A 25456-nucleotide genomic window follows, 5' to 3' on the forward strand; every position below is an offset into this window, starting at 1 on the left:
TTCAGCTCAAGCTGGAGCTGAGGCAAATCCCAAGTGTTAAAAAAAAAAAAAAAAAAGACCTTGACTAGATTTCAACTGTGCTGATTTATGTTTTCATGTGGAAGGCGGTTTTAGCCGAAGTAAACTACACAGTTTTTAGATCATTCAAAATTCATGGCAGTTTGATCCCACAGGACGTCAAACAAACACAAATGATTTGCCAGGAATCCCTACAAATTGAAATAACCAAACCACACACAGTTCCAGCAAAAGTCTTGAACCAGTTCTAAGGCAGGGAAAAATAAGGATCAAAATGGAGAATTTTTATTTTATTCATCTCCACAGAAACATCTCCAATGCAATGCACATCCAGATCAACTGCACACAAAGAAGGAGCACAAATATATAACGTCTTGAAACTCAAAACTCTTCCAACCCACAAACCAATAGGAAATAGACAAATGAAAATAAGAGTCATGAAAACAGAAGGTACATTTGGATTCTCTTGCACTCTGTAGAGTGGTTTTATTTTAACATGGGGCTGAAATAGAAAAGGAATTAATCTGAGAAAGCTAACCCAAAATGCAGGTAACAGACATATCATGTGTGGTACAGTCATGAGAAAGAAAACAGACAACCAAAACTGTGACAAGAATGTGCTTAGTTATTATATTCTTTCAAGCTTGGTCTGCCAGCATTTTTTCCTTTTTTCTATTTTTTTTTCCTGTGTACTGGTCATCAGTGTCTGCCAAAAGGCTTTTCATGGATTTCTGCAATTCCATTTCCCCCCAAACGGAGGAAATGATGTTTCTCCACAACCACAAGACCCAGCTGTAGGTTTTACACCACGATTTGTAGCTGTAAACTAACACAGTGACACGCCACCCCCCTGCCTAAACAACCAAGACCAAGCCAGTAGCAAAATTTCAGTGTGGGTTATGCAAAATGAAAGGATTAAAAAATGAAAAGAGCATTCACTTCATGTTGCTCCTTTAAAACATTATCACATAGCTCCTTTTTTTTTTTTTTTTCCCCCTAACCTGACCTTTTTTTCCCAACGGTTTATCTATAACTTAATATAACTAATTCTTTTGAAATAATGTTCACAGTTAGCATAATTGGTGTTATATAGTTCTAATGTACATTACAGAATATTCTGTCACTAGACACTAAATTGAAATTTTAAAGAAAATGATAGAAATAGCTGTAAGGGAAAAAGTACCCTTTTAAATCTAATTTGCTATGCACCGCAGTAGGGTAATGGATGCAATGAAAGTTCCTTTATTGAGTTCCCATGTCCAAAAGGTATTTAGGTAGCAAAGGATGTTAAGCAGACCCCCTGTGCTCCTCCTTTAAGTAAAGATAGCAGGAAGTAAGGTATATAGGTTTGTGTCCTCCTGATTTTTATTTCCTCAGGAGTACAACTTATGCAAAGGGCACCTTAGGCTACTTGGAGGATCACAAAGGGTGCCCTCGACCCCCTCGCTGTCTGCATGAATAGAAGCATCTAAAGGATGGCTGAAGCCATACAGCGAGTTAAATCCTTCAGGTGGGTCTTTTCAAATTCCAATAGTGAGGAGTTACTGGAGAATTGGTAAGGATTTCACTAGGCCCCAGCAGGTTTGAGATCAAAAGCCCTGGTTAAATAAAAGCCTGTTGGGAAATCTTAAAACCTCTTTGTAATGTAACTTTAAAAAGTTAATACAAAGAGCCCTTAGACTGAAGCCTGTAACAGCATGAACAAAGAGTATATCAAAACTGATTCCATTAAGGGAAGGGAGACAAATAAATTCATTTAATTTAAAGAGAAATCAGATATATTACTCTGCTAAAAATTAAAAAGCATATCAAGGAAAAAAAAGCCAAACAGATTTTACATGCACATAGAGCTGTGAATAATAGCGATAGATATATATAAAATCTATTTATAAATATCCCTCAGAACAGAGAACAGAACATTATATACACACATATATGTTTAAGTATCAATTTATCCAATATGTGCATGTGTGTCTGTGTGTGTATAATTCTAATATATACATATTTTTATCATTTATGAGGCCTCATGCTGGGCTCTCAAATCTGCAGTTAGATATATCTATAAAAGTATCCAGAAAAACGCAGCTGAAAGAGCCCCTACATTCAAACTGACACAAGACATTTTTCAACCCAATTAATTAAAAAAGATGGGTGCTCATCAGTCAGCTGGCACGGGATTTTTCTCCATCATCTTGCCAAAGTGTCACAGTGTTAGTTGCGCAGCATGTTGGAAACAGAAAATCTGGGACTGGGATTTCGATATCATTTATTAGCTGTCCTCTTTCCGAGCAGCTCTTACACTTTTAACTCGTTGGGGGTCCTGCACTGGAGGTGGGAGGGTAGGAAAGGGAAGATGGAGAATCACATGGAACCATTTATGTTGGGAAAGCCCTGTCAGAGCATCCTCTTGGTGAGATGCTTGGAGATCTCGTGTTGGACACCCACACTGGGGATTGGGCAGCATTTGCTCGAAGCAAGCTGTTTCCTGAGCATCCTATGAGCAGGGGCAGGCTGTGTCCCTGGGGGACCATGCCTGGGGTCCCCCACTTTGCCCAGGGTGGGGTCATTTGTGTGCTGGATGCCCGGGACACCCTGTGGGAGGAAGAGCCCTCTTGTCTCACAGCTCACTGTCCCCACAACGAACATTCGCTGGGAATTCTGCTCCTTCCACCCTGCAAGAAAGGAAAGGAGGGACTGAGTTTTGCTGGTCTGTGAGGCTTTTTATTATTATTATCATGGGGGAGATGTGGCCATCTCCTTAGCTCGAAAGCACATTTCACTATTTGAGAAATATTTCTCTCACGACTCCATAAGCTGTGCACTGGAGATGGGAGATGTGTGCATGGTACAGCTGAGGGTGAATGCCTGCAAAAATTAATGTTCTATGGGATTTTTAAAAAACTTTCCTCCTTATAACTAAATTCTGACATTTTAGTTCAGCAGTGCTCATTTAGATTGCATATAGTGAGGGAATGGGACCCACACTCATTCTCTAAACCCATGAAACACTGCCCCTACAGCAGAAACAAATCATTCTGTCCCTCTACACTTTAATAACATTTTTTCTGGAGATAAGAAATCAGCAACATGTTTCACATATGGTGCCTTTCATTCCAGTGAGCAGCAATGGTTTCACAACCTACACTAGTGAAATTGCTTTATTTTATTTTGTTTTATTTTATTTTATTTTATTTTATTTTATTTTATTTTATTTTATTTTATTTTATTTTATTTTATTTNTTTATTTTATTTTATTTTATTTTATTTTATTTTATTTTATTTTATTTTATTTTATTTTATTTTATTTTATTTTATTTTATTTTATTTTATTTAAACCCTTAAATATCAAATCAAAGTCTCTTAACTACATGTACTGTTATCATTTTAGCAATGCCATTCCTGGTGATTTTGAGTGGATTCCACCAAATGACTGCAGGGACCACTCTTTATGAATAGACCACTGCTCTGTGCACCAAATCACTGTGGTGGCTGCCAAAGAACTGCCCTTTGCAATAGAAACCATAGAAAAATGGAAAAAATGAAGGATTTCAGCTGGAGATAGGACCACAAGAAAAACCCAGGTGAAAGATATTGGTATTTGGGAACCTCGGTCTCAGTGCTGTGACTCACATTCTTGCCCTAGCAACAAGTATCTAATAATCACAGGAGATAAAGCGTCACTCTTGACCCTTTGTTGGAGAGAAAATCTCTCTGAAAACACCGTGTCTAATAATATCAAAGGTTGTGGTGGCTTCTGCATGGCTAGCAATTTTTAGACTGGTAGAGGATGAGGTTTTCTGGTTCAAACAGGAATTAATTGAGGGAAGTCATATGGCTTGTGTTATACACGTGACACCAGATGATCCAAATAGTCCTTTCTTGGCCTTATAATCTACAAATAACCTTGTGGAGGTACTGCTCTCCTGTGGATTAGTGGCAAACCAATGCTCCTCTTGCTTGGATGAGTTTTCTGATCTAAATACCACCCAGACCTGCGTGGCCTACAGGATTTGACTGGATCACGGTCTCAGACGGAGCCATTGCCAATTAATGCCAGACATGAGATAAACCAGGGTAGGACACGCTCCACTTCAGGTGCTGTGTGATCCTGGAGTGTCATTAGCAGCCACATAACAAAGCAGCTCTGAAGCAAAACAATTTTGCTATAAAGACACTTATAAATATTGTTTTGCCCTTGCTATCTTGCATTACCTTGCACCATGACACCCAGGCTCTCAGACACCATGGGGCTCTTTGTCTCTGAATTAATCAGCTTCATCCACAAGAGCAGGGTATAACTGTGGCCAGTTTACAATCCATAAAAATAATTAAGATTCCAGAATGATCTGTGTAACAGGACAACCCATTCCTATATGGAAAACAGAGCATATGGGGTCTTGTCTATCTTGCTTGGATTACTGGGCAGAGGAAATACCTGGCTGAGCAGTGCTCAGGAATTATCAGGTGGATGATATTACAGGAGCAAGCCGGGTCTTTATTTGCTTGCTTTATATGGATGCCTCCAAGTTCAGGTTGTTGAAGTTACATAATGCTAAGCTTCCTCCTGACCATTCACACAGCCCTGACTGTTCCCAATCCCTTTTTGTCATCCATCAGTGCAGTTTGGCTGGGAAAGCTGTGCCAGTGAAAGCCAGGCCGTACTCCCCAAACCTAAGGTGATCTCAGACTCAGTCACCACCCCAAAGTCAATCAGAAATATCTCTTAAATGCAGCTATCCTTATTCCTGTCCCTATCTCTCACCAGGCCTTGTTTTACCCCCAAGGATAATTTTTGATGTAGAAGGTAAATGTGCAATCTATTAAGTCAAGAACCGCTTCCTTTAGCATCTACAAAAATTTCTTCTGAGGTTTCTCTTTCAAGCACCAATCTTCTTTTATGCTGAGACAGTAGCAAAAGGTGGAAAAACTTAAAGTCATCACATTGATTAATCAGCTGCTGAAATTTGGCTTTCCAGCGTGACACCTCCATCCTCTGAATGTGTGGCCCTACTGCAATGCAATCAATTTGTCTGTGCAGGCTCCAAAACCCCAGAGCCACACGATGCAAAAAGGCAATCTTCTGCCCTCTTTGACCACAATAAGCAACATTACTGAAATCACCACTCTTGTACAAGTGTAGCATGACCCCATATTTGTAGGCAGCAGAGTATGACTTCATTAAAAACCATCCTCTGTGTTAGGGAGTGGGAGCAAGGCAAGCCAGCAGCAGAGCAGCATATGTCTGAAACTGATAGTAAAATGGGTGATGCCTTAAACCCCACCTCTATACCGTTATTTACATACATATCTTTCATCTGACATAGGCTTCCCCTCCAGCACCTTGAATATATCAGTCCTAAGGAAGAGACTTTAAGTTCAAAGAGTGCCATCCCCAAACCAAAGTAGGGGGTTATCAAGCGAGGTGCGCCAAGCAGTAAGACAAAACATATGCATTTTTAATAGATAGCCTCTCCTCCCCCTGAGGAAGCCAAGAAAAGAGGCTCTGTGAAGCTTCAGCTGAAAACAAGTTCAGTGGATTTATACTCAGGCTGCTATTCACAGAAAAACAAAATTCACAACTCTCATATATATACATTTTTGCTAGATGTTTTCCAAGCATTCTTCAAAGCATGACAGCCCCACCCTGGGTCCTGTTGACCAGGTGATTTCACTCCACACAGCATTCAGAAAGAAGAGAGTGACAAAAGATCATGGAAATGAAATAAAAAATAAAGAGGCCATGAAAGAGAAACAAAAATCTCAACAGGTCTGTATGGAATTTCAGCAGCACTTTATTTATTAATGCATATGAAGCTACCACTGTATTCCAGCTCCCAAAGACAGATCTGTAAGGAGTAGGCCACATGCTGATTGACAGCAGCCATAATTCCATACAATGAGACTGTATTAAATTGTTTGATGTGATATGATACTCATCACTTGTAACTGATCAAACACACTGCTGCATCAAACAGCACTACAATACAATCAGGCTGGATATGGTTCCTGCCAAGGCTGTTCATCACATTGCACACTTCTGCATTAAACATATCTATTAATAGCATTGACAAACTACTCCTATCCAAGTCTTTTTTCCCAAGAATTGCAGGACGTGGAATGTGCAAAGAAATCCACAGATAATGCTTTACAGTTTGAGGCAGCACTTCCGTTGGCTGAATGCTCCAACATGAAAGGCTTTCCCGATTTGGGAATTTTGTAAGGTAATGCCAAAAGTTGCAAAATTGTGCCCCAAAAACAAAGACCTGACATTCCTGCTTTGCTTTTTCTTCCTTTTTTTTTTCTTTTTTTTTTTTTTCTTTTTTTTCTGATTTTTTTTTTCTTTCTCTCTGATGTGCGAACAAATTGAAAGATTGACTCATTTTGACCAAGATTTTACTTGTGCTGTGCCTCTCTCCAGGAGAGCTGCTATCTTGCAGAAGGGATCTGTGTTTGCTAACATTGACCCTTCTAGAGGAAGGAGATAAATAAAAGCAGCAAATTCCTTGTCACCACTGCTCCTGCTGCAGACAGTGAGGGTGACACTCTGCAGCCCATGGGGGACAGGACTGGCTGCAACATGACCACTGTAGGGGCTCTCTCAGATGCAGATTCTTAAATGAGCCTGGGTCTCTAGAGGGCAGAGGTCAGCTGTCCTCAAATCTGTGTGAATGCTTGATTAAGTTTATAAATCTCCCTGCTTTCACTTAAAAACCAAATTACAGGATGGTTAAATGTTAATGCCCAGGAGCTTGTGAGATGATCAATGCACTCAGTTACCTCTGCTAAGGTGTTCAGACCCCAAAAGGATGTAAGAGGTTAGTGTGATGAGCAGGGAACACGCTCTCCTTGTGAATCACCGTGTGCTTCATGCCTGGTGCATGTTCTGTTTGCAGTCTGACACAGCACAGGCACCTCAGACACAGAAAGAGGACCCAGGGACCGATGGATACCCACCTGGATGTCCTGGATATCCAGCCTCAACCACAGCTCTCTATAAAGGATTTACACCTGTGCTGGGGAGTGATTCCAAATGCTCATCTCCCTGCACCAGCCCTAAGTGCCCAGGAACAGCACAAAACCAAGCGTGCAGTGAACATGGTATTTAGCAATCTCTATCAGTGCCTCTCAAAACCACTCCAGTGTGTAAAAACAAAGTGATAAACGAGCATGAGGGGCACACAGAGCTCCTCGTGGACAGGTATGCACATCATGACTGGCCAATCCTCCCCCTTGATTGCTAGCTCAGCTTGGGAGAGCCAGGATCACATAGCCATGGAAAATAGGAAGTAATACGCAGGAATGCATGCCTGGCTGTGTAGAGCTGGCACCAGGTTTTTTTTTCAAGATGGGATTGTATACATTTTACATTTATGAATATTTTTGCAAACTGCAGTGACAGAAGGTGCCTTTTGTCCTGTTTCTCACTCCTGTAATGTCAGTGTTAGCAGATTAAGCTTATGGCACGGTAGCAAATTATCCTTGTTGATGGAACCAGCTCCAAAAAGATTACTTAAGAGAGGTGTGTAAGGCGTTTCCTTTTCCTAATGAAAAATATTAAAGTATTTCAAGGTCATAAACCATCCCAGAAGTTTATGTTAAAGGCTGGGAAATACAGAGGAAAGGGCTGGAAAGGCTTTTCCACTCTGATGGACAGTTTTTAGCACTAAGAGCTCAGTGCAGTGTGTAAAGCTAAAGAAACGGTAACTTTCTATCTGGGTGTAGCTAAGTAATTCAAGATGCTGCAAGTTAAGTGTAACAGTAGAAAGGAAGAAGTTCAAAAACAAAGTCCTAGGCATTTCAGTGCAGTGTACAGTATGCTAAATTGTGGTATTACAGAAATTGCTGAGAGTTTGGCCACAAAACGTTTCATACTGCACCACTGTTCTGCCAGGGCTGGCTTCCAGCAAGCCCAGACATTTCTTTCCTTTCACCTGTGCTTTTTTTTTTTTTTTTCCTTTTTTTCCCCCTCCTGTTTGTTAACACAACTCAAACACTGTACCAGAGAATTACAGCCCTTGTCCTGAACATACCTCTCCCTTTATTAAATCAGCATGACTGAAAAGTCACCACGCACCAGGCAAAGACAACTGCAAATCTGTGCTTACCCTCCCCGTACCACCTGAGTGCCGCTATTATTCCTCATCCTTGGGGAAAGGACCCCATATGTGAGTTTCAGAAACCACCTCAGTAACTCCAAGCATCATTATCAATAGTAGGATGAACTGCAGCTGGGATGCACTGAGAAGGCACGGTAATACTCGCCCTAATCTCTGCATTCATCTCACTGGCCCTCGCTAGGAAGTTTAAGTACATTTACTGGGGATTCTTCAGCCCTTGAAAGGTAGGAAGACATCTATGAGGCTTGACGTACCAGCTAATTAACTTGGGTTTGGAAAAAAAAATCTTCTTATCTACTTAACTTGGAGACACTCTCTTTGTTTTTAAGCCTGCAGACTACCTTCTCTTTAAAATGCACGTTACGTACCCCTCCGTAGTATGGAATGTATTATTTTTAACGAGGACCTATTTTAACTTGGACTGAAAACTACTAACATTTGACAGAGGGTTGTTTTTTTTTTTTCTTTAAAGCTATTTGCAGAATCAGCTGAATGATAGTCTATAGCCTGTGTTTTGCAAGACAGGCTACAAAATCCTCATGCTTTCCTTCTGTCCTTAAAAACACGGGCACATGAACGTACGAAGCGCTTGGAAATGAAGCCCCAGATGCACCCACACCTCCCCTCTCCCCCCAGAACCTATAAAGGAGTTTAAATAAATCTCTCAGGTTTTGCTTCTCGGTCTCTGGAAGCAGGGAATATTGAGGCTGGGAGAAAGTGATTGAATTCGTGCCTGCAGTGGTTGGGGCACGTGAGTGTTTCCTGCAGCTCTTCTGACAGGAACACAGACGTGAGCAACTCCTGTAACATCCCTGCTCAGAATTAAACCACGCTAAAATTTCCTGCGGATGGCACAGAGAGATTTTAAATCCTCACCATATTCCTAACAGATAGAACAGTGGCATGATTGACCAAACTTTTTTTTTCCTTCTTCTTTTTTAAAGTACACATATGATGATGCATCATAGTTATAAACAGATGGTATTTGGCCTCCTTCCTATTCTCAACATTTGGAATTCCTAAACTATGTGAATTAAACAATAATATTTTATAAACATACAAGGGATTTTGCTCACTGCTTTGTTAACATAGAAATTATACAATGCTGACATTTATTTAAATTTTAAAAAGTAAACAAGAGTGTGTATTGAATTAAAGCAAACTAAAATCAACAGAGAGAAATATGTTCTGTGCGCACATTACCTACAACGGCACGGGCCTTTTTCGGGGAGACATAATGGGATGAAGCACAAATTGTAGCTTAGACAGTCTGATCCTTTGTGCTCCAAAGGCTCATTTAACACCTCGCTGTAAACAACGGATATTTATACCATAATTGGCCAGTTGACCATCAGTTGTTCATTTACTCTGTAACCTGCTATTATGGAGTTAAAAGAAGTTCCTTTCTGTTGGCTTTTCTAGGAGTGAAAGTGTGTTTGCAATTTTAGTACCAACTGGATTCAGTCTAACACTTGTACTTAGTATGAGAAACATTTTCAAAATACCAAAATTTGGGGGAATAAGAGTATTCCTGCCAGGAAGGGAAGAAGAAAGTATTGGTTCTTAAAAGAATTCTGTTTGCTTGGTTTCCTCTTTCCTTTCCATTTTAACCCCTTTTTAGGCTCCTCTCGAGCTGTGCAAAATTGAGAAGCACTTAGGTTTTAATCACTATTCCCAGGTCTGCAAAGAGGTTCTGTGATGAATAAATAATGAATCCGAGATTTTAATCAGTGTTATGATTTTTGAAAAGGCTAATTATCATTGTTTACAGACATGCCTTTCCAACGTATTTCCTTGTTTTCCCTTCAAAGCTCCAAGGGTTAAGCCCCTCGCACGCATCCCTCCCATCCCTCCCCAGCGCCGCGCTCCTTGCCCGGGATTTCTTTCGGGGGCTTGGGGGTATTTTTTTGTTCGCTTGGTGTTTTTTGGGGTTGTGTTTTCACTGGCGGAACCGTAGGAGAGCCGGGGACGGGCGCAGGGCTGGGGGAAGGCTGCGCAACACGGGCGGCCGCTCCGCACCCGCGGAAAAGCCACGGCGGGGAGCGGGGGGAGCCTTTCTCTTTGCTGTCTCTGCGTAGCAATGCTACGGAAGAATCTGATTTTCAAAAGAATATTTTTATGATCGATAATGTCGATGATAAAAAGTGGCGGGCGGCGCGTCCGTCCCCCGCTTCCCGGGGAAGATGCGCTCCGCTCCGCTCCGCCCGCAGCGGCGCGCCGGGATGCGCCGGGATGCGCCGGGAGCACCGCGGAGCTGCCCCTCAGCGATCGCCCCCGCCTCAAGCCCCTCGCGTTATTATTATCATTATTATTATTACCATCACGATTTTTATTTTTTATTATTTTTACCATTACAGCCGCCACTGGCCTCGTTTAACCTGGTTTGCACACCTCCATCCTCTCGGCCGTTCACCGGGACGGGAAAAGCTTTTCCGCGGGTGGGATATTGGATGCCAAGGTCCCGTTTCTCCCCATTCCCCTCCCTTCTTTTCCCCCGGCGCTGCCCGGGAGTCGCGGCCGCAGCCTCCTCCCGCGGGGTGGGGGAACAACTTCCAACCCCTACAGCCCTTGACTGCCAGTTTCCAGCAACAGCTGCGAACCCTCGCTAAGAATCTAAAGAAATATCAGAAGATTAGGCAGCGATGCTATTTATTGCCCTGTAATTAAAGTTCTATCAGTGTTTCTATTATAAAACCTTATTTGCAAGGGTTGGTAACTCAGAGGCAAAATTTTCCAGCAAGATGAAGCCTTGCTAAGAAGTATTTTGGTTAAATAAGGTTAGCCTGTTAGAAGGTAAAATCCTCAAGGACTTTCATTAAGGTGCTCATTTATATCTGCAAATACATTGCCAAGTCCCCCAAATCAAGGATATATATGAGGAATATATATTTTTTTTATTTTTTTTTTCAAAAATCAAGGACTCGTGGAAAGGTTTTAATATAATTCTCTGGGAAATTATTCCCATGAAAACAATTTGTTTGAAAGAAAATGCCCTCTGGTCTTTTCCACACAAACTAGTCTTGGGCTAGTACATGAGAACCCAACTTGAAAGTGCCTATGAGCAGAAAGGAGGCTGGTTAATTATTTTCAACTGTCCTTTCTGGAATAAAAAACAGAGTAAACAGCTTGAACAGGGAAAGGTGAATTTAATTTTCAAGGCCCTTTAACTTTTAATAATCTGAGGAACAAGATGGGAGGTACATTCTACCCTCCCAGTTATCCTGATATAAATTCATTCAAGATTTATATTGGTGTAATAGAGAAGCAGAATTTGCTCCGTGATTTCTAATGAACTGCTGGCTCGGTCTTTAAAAACGCAATTAAAAAAATCTAACCACCTAATTCAGAACAGCTTTGAGCTGAGGCAGAGGTCTCAGTGCTGCAAGCAGGGATGGAAGCTGGTCGGTTCCACGGCTCCTTGCTGTGCCTGCAGCACCGGAGTGGGGCTAAGAATGCTGGAAACGGTTTGCTACAGAATTCCATAATTGTTTTAGGATTTTCCTTTCTATTATAAAGAAAAAGACAATTCTCCTGTGGAATAAACCTGTGTTTCCTGTGATCTCAAATACTAAAACAAAAGGATTGTAGGATTAGGTGCCTGGCCTGTTACTGATGCAAGAGGAGCTGTCTGGTAAGGGCACTGCCTGGTGAGGCTGGCACAGAGCAGGGGAAAACCCAGCTCTGACTCTGCACTGAAACTTGTCTCACAGCCTTGGTGCCGCTGTGTCAATGCAGGTGAAACATCAATAAATATGAAAGTAAGTCAAGGTTCAATTCTCTTGTTCTACTCACAGGATTAGGTGTCTGCATTCACCGCTTACTCATGTGTGCAGCAACAACGGGACCGAGATCCCACTTTGTCCCTCTGACCTTCTGAAGTGAGGGGCTGAAATGAAGCAGCGTGGCGTGACACTCTTGTTTCCTCTGCTGAAACTGAGAGGCAAAACTCTGTAGATTGTTTCAGTCTGAAGTGCTGAAGGAGACACTTTCTGGGGGAAACATCCCCTCTGACTACCTGGAAGCCCAGCAAGTATCACCTCTGGCTACCTGGCAGTCCTGTATCACTCTGTACTGAGGACTTCAAACAGGCCAGGGTGGCCCCTGACACATCCTATGATGTGGTAAGGACATGAAATCAGAATGGTTTGGGTTGGAAGGGACCTTTAAGCTCACCCAGTTCCAATCCCTTCCATGGGAAGGGACACCTTCCACCAGTCCAGGCTGCTCCAAACCCTGTCCAATTCAACCTTGAACACTTCCAGGAATCCCTGCTCCAGAGCAGCTGTGCATCCTTGCTAAGAATGTAAAGAAGTATCAGGAGATAACACAGCATTGCTATTTCTTACCCTGCAATTAAACTCCTCACACAGTTTCTATTATAGAATGTTACTTGCAAGGCTTCATAAGAAGGGAAAAATTTTCCACCAAGATGAAACCTTGCTCACCAGACAGAGCTGGCCATGGTTGAAGTATCACTGTCAGTAAGTTCAGCAGGGCAGAGCTCCACCTCACCAAGAGCTGGGTGAGACCTCCTCTGGCTGTGGGGCTGATGAGGGTGTGCCCTGAGGACAGCAGGAGCCCTTGAGTGCAAACCACACAGCTTTGATGTTTTGAGTCTGCTCACCACAAGCCCGAGTGCAGCATTACAGCGTCTCCTATTTCCCTTTATTGGTTTGGAGAATGACTCACTGTCGTACTTGAAGCAGTTTGCTTCCACTGCACCATGCCTCAGTTTCCCCAGCAGTAAAGCCAAAAAATATTCCAGTTTGCTGGTGCAAGGTGTGATGACATTGGTGAATATCTGTGATACACTCTGGCAGGACTGCAAGGCAGTCCTGTTCCTTGGCTCTTGATGACCACCAGACTTACACTCTTGGGAGGACCACATCTACCCAACCACAAGTAGTGCCTAAAACCAAGCTGGGCTTTAGCTGAGCAGAAAGGAGGAGGAACCTGCATGCAGAGAGATGATAACTGCAAAATTACAACTCTGCTGCGCAAGGAGAATAACCAAACACTTTCCACTGGGTGTCCCTGGGTTGTTTTTGATTGCTTCATGGGGTAATTTCAACAACAAATAACACATGCTCTCTCTCACACTGAAAAATGACATTTCAGCTTCTTGATCCTGTCAAAAGTCACAAAGACACTAGTGGGGAGGGAGACTTTCACCCCTTTCAGGGAGAGGAGCTGCCCTGTCTGATCCAAGGGAAGCTGAGACCACACCTGACAGCAGAGACAAGTCTTACCAGGTTTCACATCAGAACACCTTACCCAGAGTCCTCTTCCTGCTTCTTCCTAGAGCAGAGTTCAAAATGCTGGAATTGCCACAAGGTTTTATTATTGCTTGCAAACCAAACTCTACTTCATCAGATAAAGACACAATTGCATTCATTGACTCTGACACAAGGATATGCATGGTGATAAACATACAGATAGATGTACACACTTATACATGAATGAGATATGCTAATTAAAAATTGCAGTGGGCACTTTATTAAAAATTTATTGTACAATCTACATCTTCAAAACATTTTACATCAACAAATATTGCGGCTTGACTGCTGGAATCATAAGTGATTTATCTTTAAAAGACTGTATTTGCAACTGGATGCAAAGATTCTTGATGAACTGCCATTACATTTAAACTACTGGTTTTTATTGGAAGTATTTTGATTGTTATCTGTTTGTTCTCCATCCTTGAGAGAAATAAAACAAGTGTCTCGACTTTCATTTTATCGGATAGATGGCACCATGTAGCATATTTCCCATGCTAGTTTGAATTACAGCTGTTTATCTTTCAGCTTTCTTTAAGATTAATTAAATGCAAATGTAACTCCACGAATCATGGGATTACCTGCCAGACCCCTTATTAATACCTTCACTTAAAAACCCCTTTGCCAGAGAGTCATTAATTTGCAATAAAAAAAAAAAAAAAAAAAAAAAAAAAAAAAAAAAAGAAAAAAAAAAAAAAAAAAAAAAAGAAAAAGAAGAAAAAGAGAGAGAGAGAGAAGTGCTCAAGCAGCCCTTTGCCTCCCAACAACCCGGAGATGGCTGCCCAATTAGTCCGGCAGCATTCGGATCCTCCTTTCAGGCCCTGTGGCCCTTTGAGGACACAATAAGGCTCCAATGATAACCTGGCAACCTAGGTAGAAACTCAGCCAAGTGTGAGCGTTTGAAGCTGCAGCTTGGCTGCCATCGTGTCGGCGAAAAGAAAGAATTCAGGCACCATGTCATCCAGTACAAAGGATAAAAACAGATTCAACCGGAAATTCAATGTGGCACCACATATGGGATACATGAGTGCGGTTACACAACAGGCCACATATTTTTTTTGAACAGTCTCCTGCATGTGATGCCGAGGACATGTGTAACCATCATAACGTCTCTAAGAATCTGTATTTAATTTGAGCTGGGGTGGTGGCAGGGATTGGAGATCTGAAGCCGCCACAGGTTTGTGGCAGATGGCTCTGTGTCAGCTATGACAAGCAGCCAGGCTCGGCTTCCTCTGCAGATTTTCTTTTCTCTCTGATCAGGTAAATATGGGCACACTCTGGAAACTTCCACAATTCTGCCTGAGGCTGCAAGTTTGTGACTTAGCCCCATCTGTCACAAATCTTCCCTCGGTTCTGCTGCGAGCAGAGACCTGAATTTACTGCCGAGCGCTGCCCAAGAAAACCCGGCCGTCTCGCCCTGCGAGGAAGCACAAGAGAGAAGCACACGGAACCGTGTTAGAGGCTGGGACACAAAATGCAATAAGGATTTCAGGAGGGGTGGAAGCCAGTTGGTCAAAGAACACTTATATGGTGCTTTTTAAAAATTCAATGGGTTTTTTTTAAGACAGGTAAGCTGGTCATCAGACCCAGGTTATTTGCTCCCTCTGCTTTATTGGTGGTTTCAGCGGACACATCAAGGACTGAAAACCCTCAGGGACAAATGTGCCCCTCTCACCCTCAGACATGGAAGAACCATGAGCCAGCACCAGCAGGAGCAGGGCCTAGTTCTCCATCATCACCCTTGGCTTTATTAGAGAATAATTTTTTTTTTTTTTTTATTTTTTTTTTGAGGAGTGATAACTCTGCAAAGATCTGGACATTCATTTTTTCAAGGAATAAAATTTCATCACTATCACTCCATCAACAGTTCCTAAATACGTGGAGATCAAAAGAAGAAAAGTTTTCACATAAAGCAGTACCTTCCCATAAAAAACAAACAGCATGTCAGTAGCAGAACAGTATTTTTCATTAAATAATCAACTTCTTTCTACTGTGTTCTAGTGTTCTTCAAACTGAAGCACTTAATATCTACTCTGCCATCACTGGACTTCAGAGTTAACCTTTAGAATTTAATAAGGAGTCTTCATCCATTAAGACTGGCTCTTTCAGGACAGTTGGAGTTCAAGCACACAGTATTGATTTAGTGTAGATTTTATGCACTTTTTAAAAAATAACCTTAACAAAATTAAGATTTAGAGACTAATTTTCCACACAAAACCTTTGAGATTTGGCAGGCAAGGCTGGAATGATTTACAGAGTTAATTTGCATTGGGTCAGATCTACTCTGTGATCCAGCTCCTTCTCTCTGCAAGTGAATAAGGGGGAAGAATCAAGGTGGAAAAGAATTTGTAGCAATTATTTCTGGAGTTCAATTTTCAAACTCCAAGCACCTTTGGAAAGCACCATCAAAAGAGACTGTAGCTTTACATGAACTGGGTGCACTGTGAGGCCCAAGGCAGAGCTATTAACACACCTCAGCACAGTAGCAGTATTTCCCTGACCAAACTGGTCTGTTCTGCAGCTTCTTATATTGGTCTTTTAAAACTTACCTCATTCTTGCTGTCTTTAAAAAAAAAACACATCAAATTTTCAATGCAAATCTATGCAGTACCTTGCATAGGATGGCTCAGAACACACTGACTGACTATAACAGTGGGAAAACAGTTTCATGCTTTTTTTCCCCAAGGTAATTTGAATAAACTGTACTGGAAAAGGAAAAAAAAAAAAAAGTTTTCACGCTTTTTGCAACTTTTCTTCCTATTTCCTTTGACCCATTTCTCCATCTACTGTTTTGAAGTGGCTGTGGCTCATCTGCCAGTTTTCATTTGCTCTCTAAAACTCCCCTGGAAGCTATCTAATACTGTCAGAATGAAAAGTTCCAAATCCTGGTGTTTATGCTGAGAGTTGCCCCCATAACTGCTTTAGTCCTACACTGCGAGTGCAGCCAACATCTGGGGACATGGTGACCACGAAATGTTGGATTAATGCTTGTAAGGGTCTTTCCCAGCTTAATTATTTCTATGGTTCTGTGATTTTCAGAGAGCTGGAGTCTATTGGTTATTTACCTCAGAGAACCAAGAGCAAGACAAGCCCAGAGAGAAGTTCAGGTGCAGGCCACTCACACATATACATCTGCACATACATCCATTTCTCTATGGCTGGATCCCAAAATTAGGCAACCCCAACTCCCTTCCTGCCAGCTCATTTCTTCCAGTGAGGATCCATGTTAGCCAGGCTGACCTCCTTCTATCACAGTTACTTGAAGACCTAAAGTTTACCCAAAATGCTTAAATTGTGTCCCACAGCCCAGCACCCCATCCCACCTGTGCAAACTCCTAAGCTAGAGAAGGGTTTCACTGTACCAGCCAAACACAGGGAATGGAAAGTGTGGAGACTTGAGTCTAACCTGGAGGTGATCCTGAGCAACTTAATTCAAGCTTGAAGTTAGATCCTGCTTTGAAACTGGCCCTGCTTTGAGCAGAGGCTGGGCTGGTGACCTCCAGAGGCACCTTTGTTAACTAGTCTGCGGTTCTGTGTTCCAAATAAAAACGGAAGTTTTCCTTCACATAAAAAAAATCCGTATGTTTTACCTATTTTCCTTAGGATCACATGCCTAAGCACTGGAACAGAGATGGGAGAGCACGGACACAGAGCTCTGCACTCCAGAGTTCCTGTAACCTTCCCCCACAGACTCTGAGATGCAGATCTAAACCACCTCTGAAACCATTCTAAATCACGTTCTCTGGAAACTGAGCAGCTCAAGAGGCAAATACAAGTTTCTCATTTGTGTTTCTAACCTCCTTCTGACCTGAACCTAATGCTAGCCAGGTAAAAGCAGAAATTCAATACAATTCCTTCTTTTTTAACTCTGCAAACACGCTCTGCTAATGAACAGAAAGCCTGCAGGATGGATGGAAATACTTGCACTATTTGCATACCCTATAAAGCTCTGAATTAACTTTATCAGCCCGGGACAAAAGATCTGTACAGAACACTGTAAGCAAACATCTGCTCAATATACATTCACCATTAAAAAGTAAACAGTAGGACTGGCTCCATAAGGAACAGGTTGGGAATTATCAGAGTACTACACATCACATAAACTGATGGCACGGCCTAGAATTCTCTAAAGCACAGTACAAAAACAGTTCTCAAGCATCAGAATGTCTTGAATGATGAGAGATTAGAATATAAACATGGAATAACATTCAGAAGGAGAGACTGAAGAGACTGGATACTGTAAATGTTTGAAAAATGTTTATAAAATAATGGATGGTACAGTAAAGATGGATGGGAAGCTCCTGCTTCCAAATGACCAAATCCAGAACAAGAAGACACTCAACATTAACTGAAGGTGGGGAAAACCTGAGCTAATTAAGGAAAGTATTTAAACATCATTATAAACACATTGTAAAATCATGGAATGGTTTGGGTTGGGAGGGACCTTAAAGACCATCTCATTCCTAGGGCAGGAATATCCTCCCCTAGACCAGGTTGCTTAGGGAAAAATTTACTTCCCATGGAGTTCTGCTGGGGATTGGGTAAAGATAAAGGCAGAGGCACAATCCCTGGATTTCACATGGCCTGTACAGGAACTGTGAACAACAGGGCTGAGTGGCTGATGGGACATCTGGCATCAGGCTCCCCTGCATCCTCACGTGCCCAGTGCCTTGCATCTTACACTGAGAATGCCTCCTGCTGCTTCCCTAGCTTTGCTTTAATATGAAAGCTGGACCAGGAGCAGTTTTCCCTTCTACACACTCCCCTGAAATACCCATGATACTGCTTTATCTCAAATCAGAGAAAAAAGAAAAGGAAAGAAAAAGAAAAAAAAAAAGAAAGTTTTGTTTGTACTGCCCTATACAGCCAAATCCTGAGACTGGAAACAATTCAGATGTCTACGGTCTAACTGGGATCTTAATTTGATTTTACAGCAGTTTAATCCCTTTGAATTCAGCAGACTTCCTTCTACAGTGGTGTCAGAAAGAAAAAAAATCATGCCATGTGTCTTTTCATAGGCAGGTGAGCTTCTGTAGTGTGATGGAAATGAGAAGATGAATGTCAGAAAGTGGGCCAAATTCTTTTCTCCGTTAAACAAGCATGAGTGAGAGTAGGATTTTTCTGCAGGAACTGAAGCTGACAGCATGTCAACCAGCACTCATTCAGCTGGGAGGGCTGGGAGAGATTATTTAAAGTTGTCAGCTCCTTCCATGCCTGGCTTTTGGCAACTCTTCTTGTCCCTTTCCACTGTATACTCTTTATACATGCTGTTTTAAATTAAGAAACTCAAGTGAGGAAACTGAAAGGTAAACTTTAAGAAAATAATGCAGAAACAAATGCTTTGCCCTATTTTATTTTATTTATTTTATTTTAACTTTAAATCTACTAGATAGGGCACTAACAGGTCCTGTGGTGTGCCCTGGCCAATGCCCTGTTGCTGTTATTTGCTTCATTCTGGTGCTTACTTTGGCAACCAAAACCACCCAGAACTAGAGTTTGTCTCCATGAAACTGGAACAGAACAAATAATTGATAACAAATGAGATTTGCTTCCCTCTCATCTCAATCTTCTGCTAATAACTGGCAGAAGGCAAGGTTGAAATGCAGATGAGCCAGCCCTGAGTGCTGTGTGAATACTCAGGGTGAGTAATACATCATCTGGAAAGGTTTTCATAGGTGCTTACATTATGGACATTTTAAAAAGTCTGCCAGCATGAATCTGCTCTGTGGAGTTATGCTACTACAGTTTAATGCCTTGGTCTGTGCATTTTCACAGGGATGTTCCCTCTGTCCCATCCCTAAGCCCACTGCCCTGCTGCCACTGATCTCCTTTCTGCCACTAATTTTGTCAGCACCAGCATTGAGGACATCTGAAGGAATAAACTGCCTGTTTAATTAGGCACTGTCTAATTATTACAGATATCCTGAGTAATAAAATTCCAACAATATGTAAAAAGATAAGCCAAGGTGATTACTTCCCAACTTGTGGAGCAGAATCCCCAACCAGCAGAGAAAAACACAATTTCCTTTTAAAGCATTTCTACTTCCAAAATTTCACAGATACTCAAAAAACTCAATGCAGAGGATATGGGAGGATGGTTTCTGAAAGACAAGGACCTGGTTATGGCTAACTCTTGTGCTGGGATCCCTTTTCTAGTCCACTAAAGCAGAGATACTATTACAGTGATCTGAGAAAATGTGAAAACACGGTGCAGGTGCTGTGTAGCCTTCAGGATTTCACTCTGTTCAGCTTCCTTACAAAGCAGCATCACTCCAGCTGTAATGGCCTTAACAGCACAGCTCTAAGCTAACATTTTCCAGGAGATTTTGTAGATGGTCCACTGTGAAGGAAGACTAGGTGTACGTGGGTGTAGGCACAAAAGGACAGATCTAACAGTATTCTCTGAGCTGATCCAAAGCCTATTAAAGACAACAGGGATATTTCCTCTGATGCTCACAGGTGCTGGATTAGGCTCTGCTTTCCTCATTTTAAAACAATCCCCTACTCAGCTCCATTGCTACCTGTTGCAGAGGTCCAGCTCTGACACTCAGAAGATCTGCAAACCCCGTGCATGAGGGGCAGGATAAACACCTTCAGCTTCTGCCTACTAATCATCCCTAGGAATTTGTAAAAAAAGAGAAAAAAATCCTTCAAGCAAATCAGCATTTTGCCTACAGGACTTGTGTGCACATTTTCGACCTGTACTATTTTATATCAGTATTTTTTGCATGCCTTGGCTCTGTGTTCAGGATCCATGTGGGAGAAGATCCATGTGAATGCAGCCATTAGCTGAGCTTGAAGCATTGGGAAATGCCAAGGTAAACATTTAAGGACTGCTTTCCCTTTGAAGCCCCCATGTCTAACTCTACGATACTATTGACTCAAGAAGTAATGCTGAGCACTGGAAGTGTTCAGTCAGCATTTTAAACTATTATGAGCTACCTTCTGAACCATTGCCAAGTTAATAGACAATGAAAGATAATGAGCTTGAAATTGGGTGTTAAATTGCATTTTTGGTTCTCTCCTTTTTTTTTTTTTTTTCCTTGAGGTTTAACTGTTTCCTGCAGAAACAACATCATCTTTGATGTATCATTATGTAAATGCCTATTTTTAGGTCACAAAAAAAGTCAAGGCACGGGCTAAGCCCTCACTGCTCCTGCTAGGTGTGCGCGGGAAGGGGGAGAGAGGCAGATGAAACACAGCAAGACCCAACTCTTTCTGGTCCCCAGAGGGAGGGAGGGAGGTGGAGGGATGAGGTTGGGTCTGTTGGCAGTATGAGACTCCAAATTAAGGAGGAGATTGCTCGACCTGCTCGTTAACAGTGAGGCTGGACGGAGACAGCCAGGGAACGCTCCAAGAACCGCATTTGTGTCGCACAGGTTAACACGAGGAGTATTTCCATGCACCCCCAAGCCTTTAAGGACCTTCAGCTGAATTCAGGGGTTTGCAGGAGCTGAAACCCTTCTGTTGTGCAGGGATGATGTGCATCCAACCTGCCCACGGCAGAGAGCGGACAGTTAAAGTCAAAAACCGCTGTAAATGTACGAAGCAGCACGAAGCAGAATGCAAAAACATGCAGTTATTCTTCTGAAAACAGCATTGTGTAGTAACAGCTCTTCACTGGAATAATGTAAAATTTAGTGCTTCATCTACATTCAAATTAAAAAAAAAAAAAGAAAACTGTGATTCCCATTAGTGTAAATACACCACTTAAAACCATGAAAGTCGGCCTGGCATAGAACACTCGAGCAAAACCTGAACAGAGAGTTTGCCACTGAACCTGGACTTTCTCTACAGAAATAACTGCAAAGAAGGGGACGTGATAAATGCCAGTAAATTATGCTCCCAATAAACTTTAATGCTGAACACACCTTATAAAGCAAAGAATTAAAATAATTATAATTATGAAAATCACCCAAATAATTCCAGAAGCCAAAGAAATCTTACCTGATACCTGTCACCTGCATTTTTTGAAGATTAAATTAGGATAGGAAGGTAGGCTTATCCTCATTAGTATAATTGTAGGATCTTTCTTTTATTTTCCTTTTAAACTAATGAGTTGCATTAATCCAGGTTCATTTTTATAAGCCTCTTGGGTCCAAATGTAAAGGACAGTCATTTTGGAAAACAGTAAATTAAAAAAAAAAACATGTAGCATGCATTAAGTGCACGTATTTCATAAGACCTAGGTTAATACAACTGGCATCCAGTTTAATTAATCCTTGTTAGTGTAACGACTAATATCCCTCCCTAGCATGTTTCCTTTAAACATTAGTATGTTAATTAAATGTTGTTTTTTTAAGGGTTTTTTTTTTTTCCCTTTGTACTTCAATATGGCATTATATCATCTAAAACTATTCCAAACAACTACCTTATAGAGATGTTTCCTTACAATATCTGGTCTCTTGCAGAAATTCTGAAGCCTTTTTAAAAGCTGTTCAGGTGTAGAATACAGATATTCAGCTGCAGGAAAAACAGATACATTTTTAATGAAACAAAAACCTCAAAGCACACACTCGATATTAGTCACTTTACTAATTAAAAATGCATATTGCTCTGTGCCGCCTCGTGTTTTACATTATTTAAGCATGATTTTATAAGGTTACCTCAGCTCACAAGGATGTTTAATGCTAAATAAGACTGTGTAGTTGTGCTGTTTAGACATCTCCTTTGGGTGATTAAAATACATTATTCTAATGTAACACAATGCATATGTGATACATTTAGTGATGAGATTTTTCAAAGAACTGGTACTACATTAGTGTGTATCCTGTACTGCAGTTGCATACTATTAACTATTAAATTGTTTAAATAATTTGGTGTGATTTTTTTTTCCCTCTCTTCTGTGTATCAAAAAAAAAAAATAAGAATCTGCAAACCATTGCAGCATCAGTGACCTTTTAACAAAAATCTATCATTACGGGATGTGTATGCTAACAATGAAGAATGCTATTTCAAAACTTGCTTTTGTGATATCTTAAAAGAACAGATGGCAAATATAAACTTCGTCTAATGTATTAAAACACATAAAATTTGCTTTAACACTAACATGTTGGCTTGCCAAATAAACAATTGCTTTCACTCAAGTTTCTTCCCAAACTTTGGATTTTAGCAGGAATCACGTTATTACGTTTCAGCAGAAGGAACAGGCAACAAAGCAGCTACCTGGGAATATCTCTGGGTACACCAAGGCTTTGGGACACAGCGGGTAACAGCCACAATGCACAGCCTCGATCCTGAGGATTAGAAATCACAAATATACAAAAATAGACATTAGTCAGCCAAAAAACTTATTTCCGTGCAAAAACCTTGAGGTTGCCTGCATGCAGCAAGAGGGAAACATTTTTTTTTTTTTTCTTCAGCAGCATAATCCTTCTAAATGCCAAAGTTGCTCTTTTTAAAGAAAATTTTATTGATCATATGAATTACATAGAACAGAACAGCGAGCATATGTTTTGTTCGCTGAATAAATCAAAGCGCAGCTCTGCATTTTTTTGTTTTTTAAATACTGTTTAACACATTTTATAATCAGCAGACAGACACATGTAACAACATGGTGAAGTATGGACGGCTTTGCTTAATAATGCTGCTGGGAAACAAGGGGCACGTTGGCTACACCATGGTGTGCTCGCAGACACACACACCACCCTCACCTGGCGCAGCAGATATTCCCCTCAGACTTCCAGACTCCAAAGGTTACAGCTAAATATAACAGAGGAACAACATGCAGCATGCTCCAGGCTGGGATATTTCAGCTTATTCACATGCTTTGGATAATTTCCTTTATTTTTTAGGACATAAACTGTTGTATTTTTTAATAACCGCTGATGAAATTCCAAAGCGCGCGAAGCTTTGTACTTGGCTTTTTTTTTTTTCCCAAGGAACATTTTACGTATCTCCCGTAACATCAAACCCAAATATTTTAGAACTGATGCAAAGTTTTCCAGTTGCAGAGCTGTCCCCCTTGGAGTTCACATTTTAACAGCTGAATGGGTTAAAGGCATCCAGGTTTCAGTGTATTTTTTTCACATAATGACCATTGATCTGACAACAACGTCTCTCCAAAGATACAACTGTAATTTCTGTTGGCCAGAAATTACACAGTGAAATTCAAAACGCTTCTTAAAATATGTTTATTTTATGAGAGGCTTTGAATTTCCTCCAACATGTTGACCATACGAGGACTTTATTTTTAACTTCAGTTTCTCTCATTCCTCACAATAAAAAAAAAAAAAATAAATCTGAAATCTTGTCAACGTTCACCTTTTCTGTTTTCAGTGACAACCCAAAGACTTTTGCTACCTTCATGTATCAGGTTTGGTATTTTATTGCAGGTACCCTGAAATATTTCTTTTAGACCTACTCAATTTTAAACAGCAAAAAAAAAAAAAAAAAAAAAGAATTTAAAGAATAACATATTCAGCTTTCATGCTAGAAAACTATGCATATCCACAAACCCCAAAGACACATTTCTCTGCAAATGCTTTTGCTAAGAAATGACTGCTGCTTTTTTTTTATAAACTTTTAAAATTTGTAATTTATGTTGTTTTTTTTTTTAAATAACATATGCACTTCAGATTGCATTTTAAACATTAACAACAATTTCAAAGTGTACATCGTCTAGCACTATATTTTTTACCAAAGGGAAATGTTTCTGATGTGTGATTTAATTGATGATTTCAGTTCTTAAATATTGTGTCATATGTCAAAGCAAATAGATTTTTAAAGTTTTCTTTAATCTAGGAGGAAAAAAAAAAAAAAAAAGAGTGAAACTGTGGACATTTCAGTAATAGCTCAGATCACTAAGTTATGTTAAAATATTTGCTTTTTAATCATATCGTCTGCATGGAAAAAAAAAAAAAAAAAGAACAGCTCCCTAAAACAAAACTGCAGGCCAAGATGGGATCTGAGTCATCGTTTGAGTATGAAATTTCCCCTTACGAAAAACCTCTACCAGGATCATGAATTAGTAAAATCAGAATTTAATGCCTTCGTGGTTTGCTGGATGAAAGTAAAAAATTTGGAATTCTTTCATTTGCAAATGATCTTATTTGCATACTCCTTTGCTATCTTTCCGTACCAAAGTTTAGGTGTATTTTTCTGACCAGTCCCTTACTATGAGTAGTAAGTTTTACTATAAAGCTCACACCCCCCAGTTGACAAGACCTAAAGATCAAATCAAACTGAGCAGAGCTCACACTGACACAGACTTTGGTGTGAGGATGCACAGGGAATCCTTTCATTTCCATGCATTTCTGTCCTTTCCCAGAAAAGTATCATATCATAACAATAATACAATTACTCTTCATTTCAATGCTTAAGCACTACTAGTTAAATAATAAATAAGAGTTCCGATTGATCTATTGTTAAAATGGCTAGTAAATGGTCTTTTTATTCCAATTAACAAATCATCTGCTAAATCTATGAATCTTAATATTCAGGTCTATTCACTTCAATTCATACAATTTATCTGCAAATAGTTGTTGGGCTTTTGATTCTAAATATAATTAGCTGATAATTTTGCTTGGCTGAATTACTTTTCTGGAGGGCCTGCTAAGGCTCTCAGTCGCATTATCTAGCAATAATGAATCTGATAGGTGAAATTTTTTACTGTAATGAGGATGAGACACAGTTGTGACACCTGAGTCTAGTAATAACAGAAGACTGCTAATTATCGACAGCACTTTTTTGTGTGATGCACAGAGAAAAAAAAATCCCTCATTATTAAAAAATAAAAAGTTACAATTATAAGTGACACCGGAGGAGAGTAAATAAAATGGAGTGATTAAAACATTGCTGCTTTAAGGGTGTTTTTAATTAAGTGGAAATGCTAATGTTGTCATACTTAGCAGATGGGATTAAAATTAGTTATTGTAAGTAACTCATATTTTATGTTATGGTTTCCACAGCATGTCTACAAGATCTAAGAAAGTGATACATTCCATAAGACATTTAAAAAATGAAATTCTCATAGTCTTTACAGCTCATAATAATGAACATCATGAATAAACTATTGAAAAAAAAAAAATCCTGCCAAGGCTTTTA

General features: G+C 40.5%; 1 protein-coding gene across 19 annotated transcripts in view; it reads right to left on the reverse strand.

Annotated features, from left to right (window-relative positions):
- Nucleotides 1–287: 287 nt before the first annotated feature.
- Nucleotides 288–25456, reverse strand: part of GTDC1 (glycosyltransferase like domain containing 1) — a 184545-nt gene continuing 159376 nt past the window's right edge. For 9 of the 19 annotated variants that reach the window (XM_015634566.3, XM_015634562.3, XM_015634570.3 and 6 more), the window contains 3 exons: nucleotides 22577–22647; nucleotides 21783–21874; nucleotides 13609–14828 (listed from right to left, as the gene is read on the reverse strand). In XM_015634566.3, coding sequence (XP_015490052.1) covers nucleotides 14745–14828; nucleotides 21783–21874; nucleotides 22577–22647 — 247 coding nt within the window. In that variant the 3' untranslated portion in view covers nucleotides 13609–14744. The other 10 variants (XR_001522766.3, XR_001522763.3, XR_001522767.3 and 7 more) reach the window with 6 other exon arrangements.

The sequence above is a fragment of the Parus major genome, chromosome 7 (genome assembly GCF_001522545.3).
Source record: "Parus major isolate Abel chromosome 7, Parus_major1.1, whole genome shotgun sequence".
Taxonomy (NCBI): domain Eukaryota; kingdom Metazoa; phylum Chordata; class Aves; order Passeriformes; family Paridae; genus Parus; species Parus major.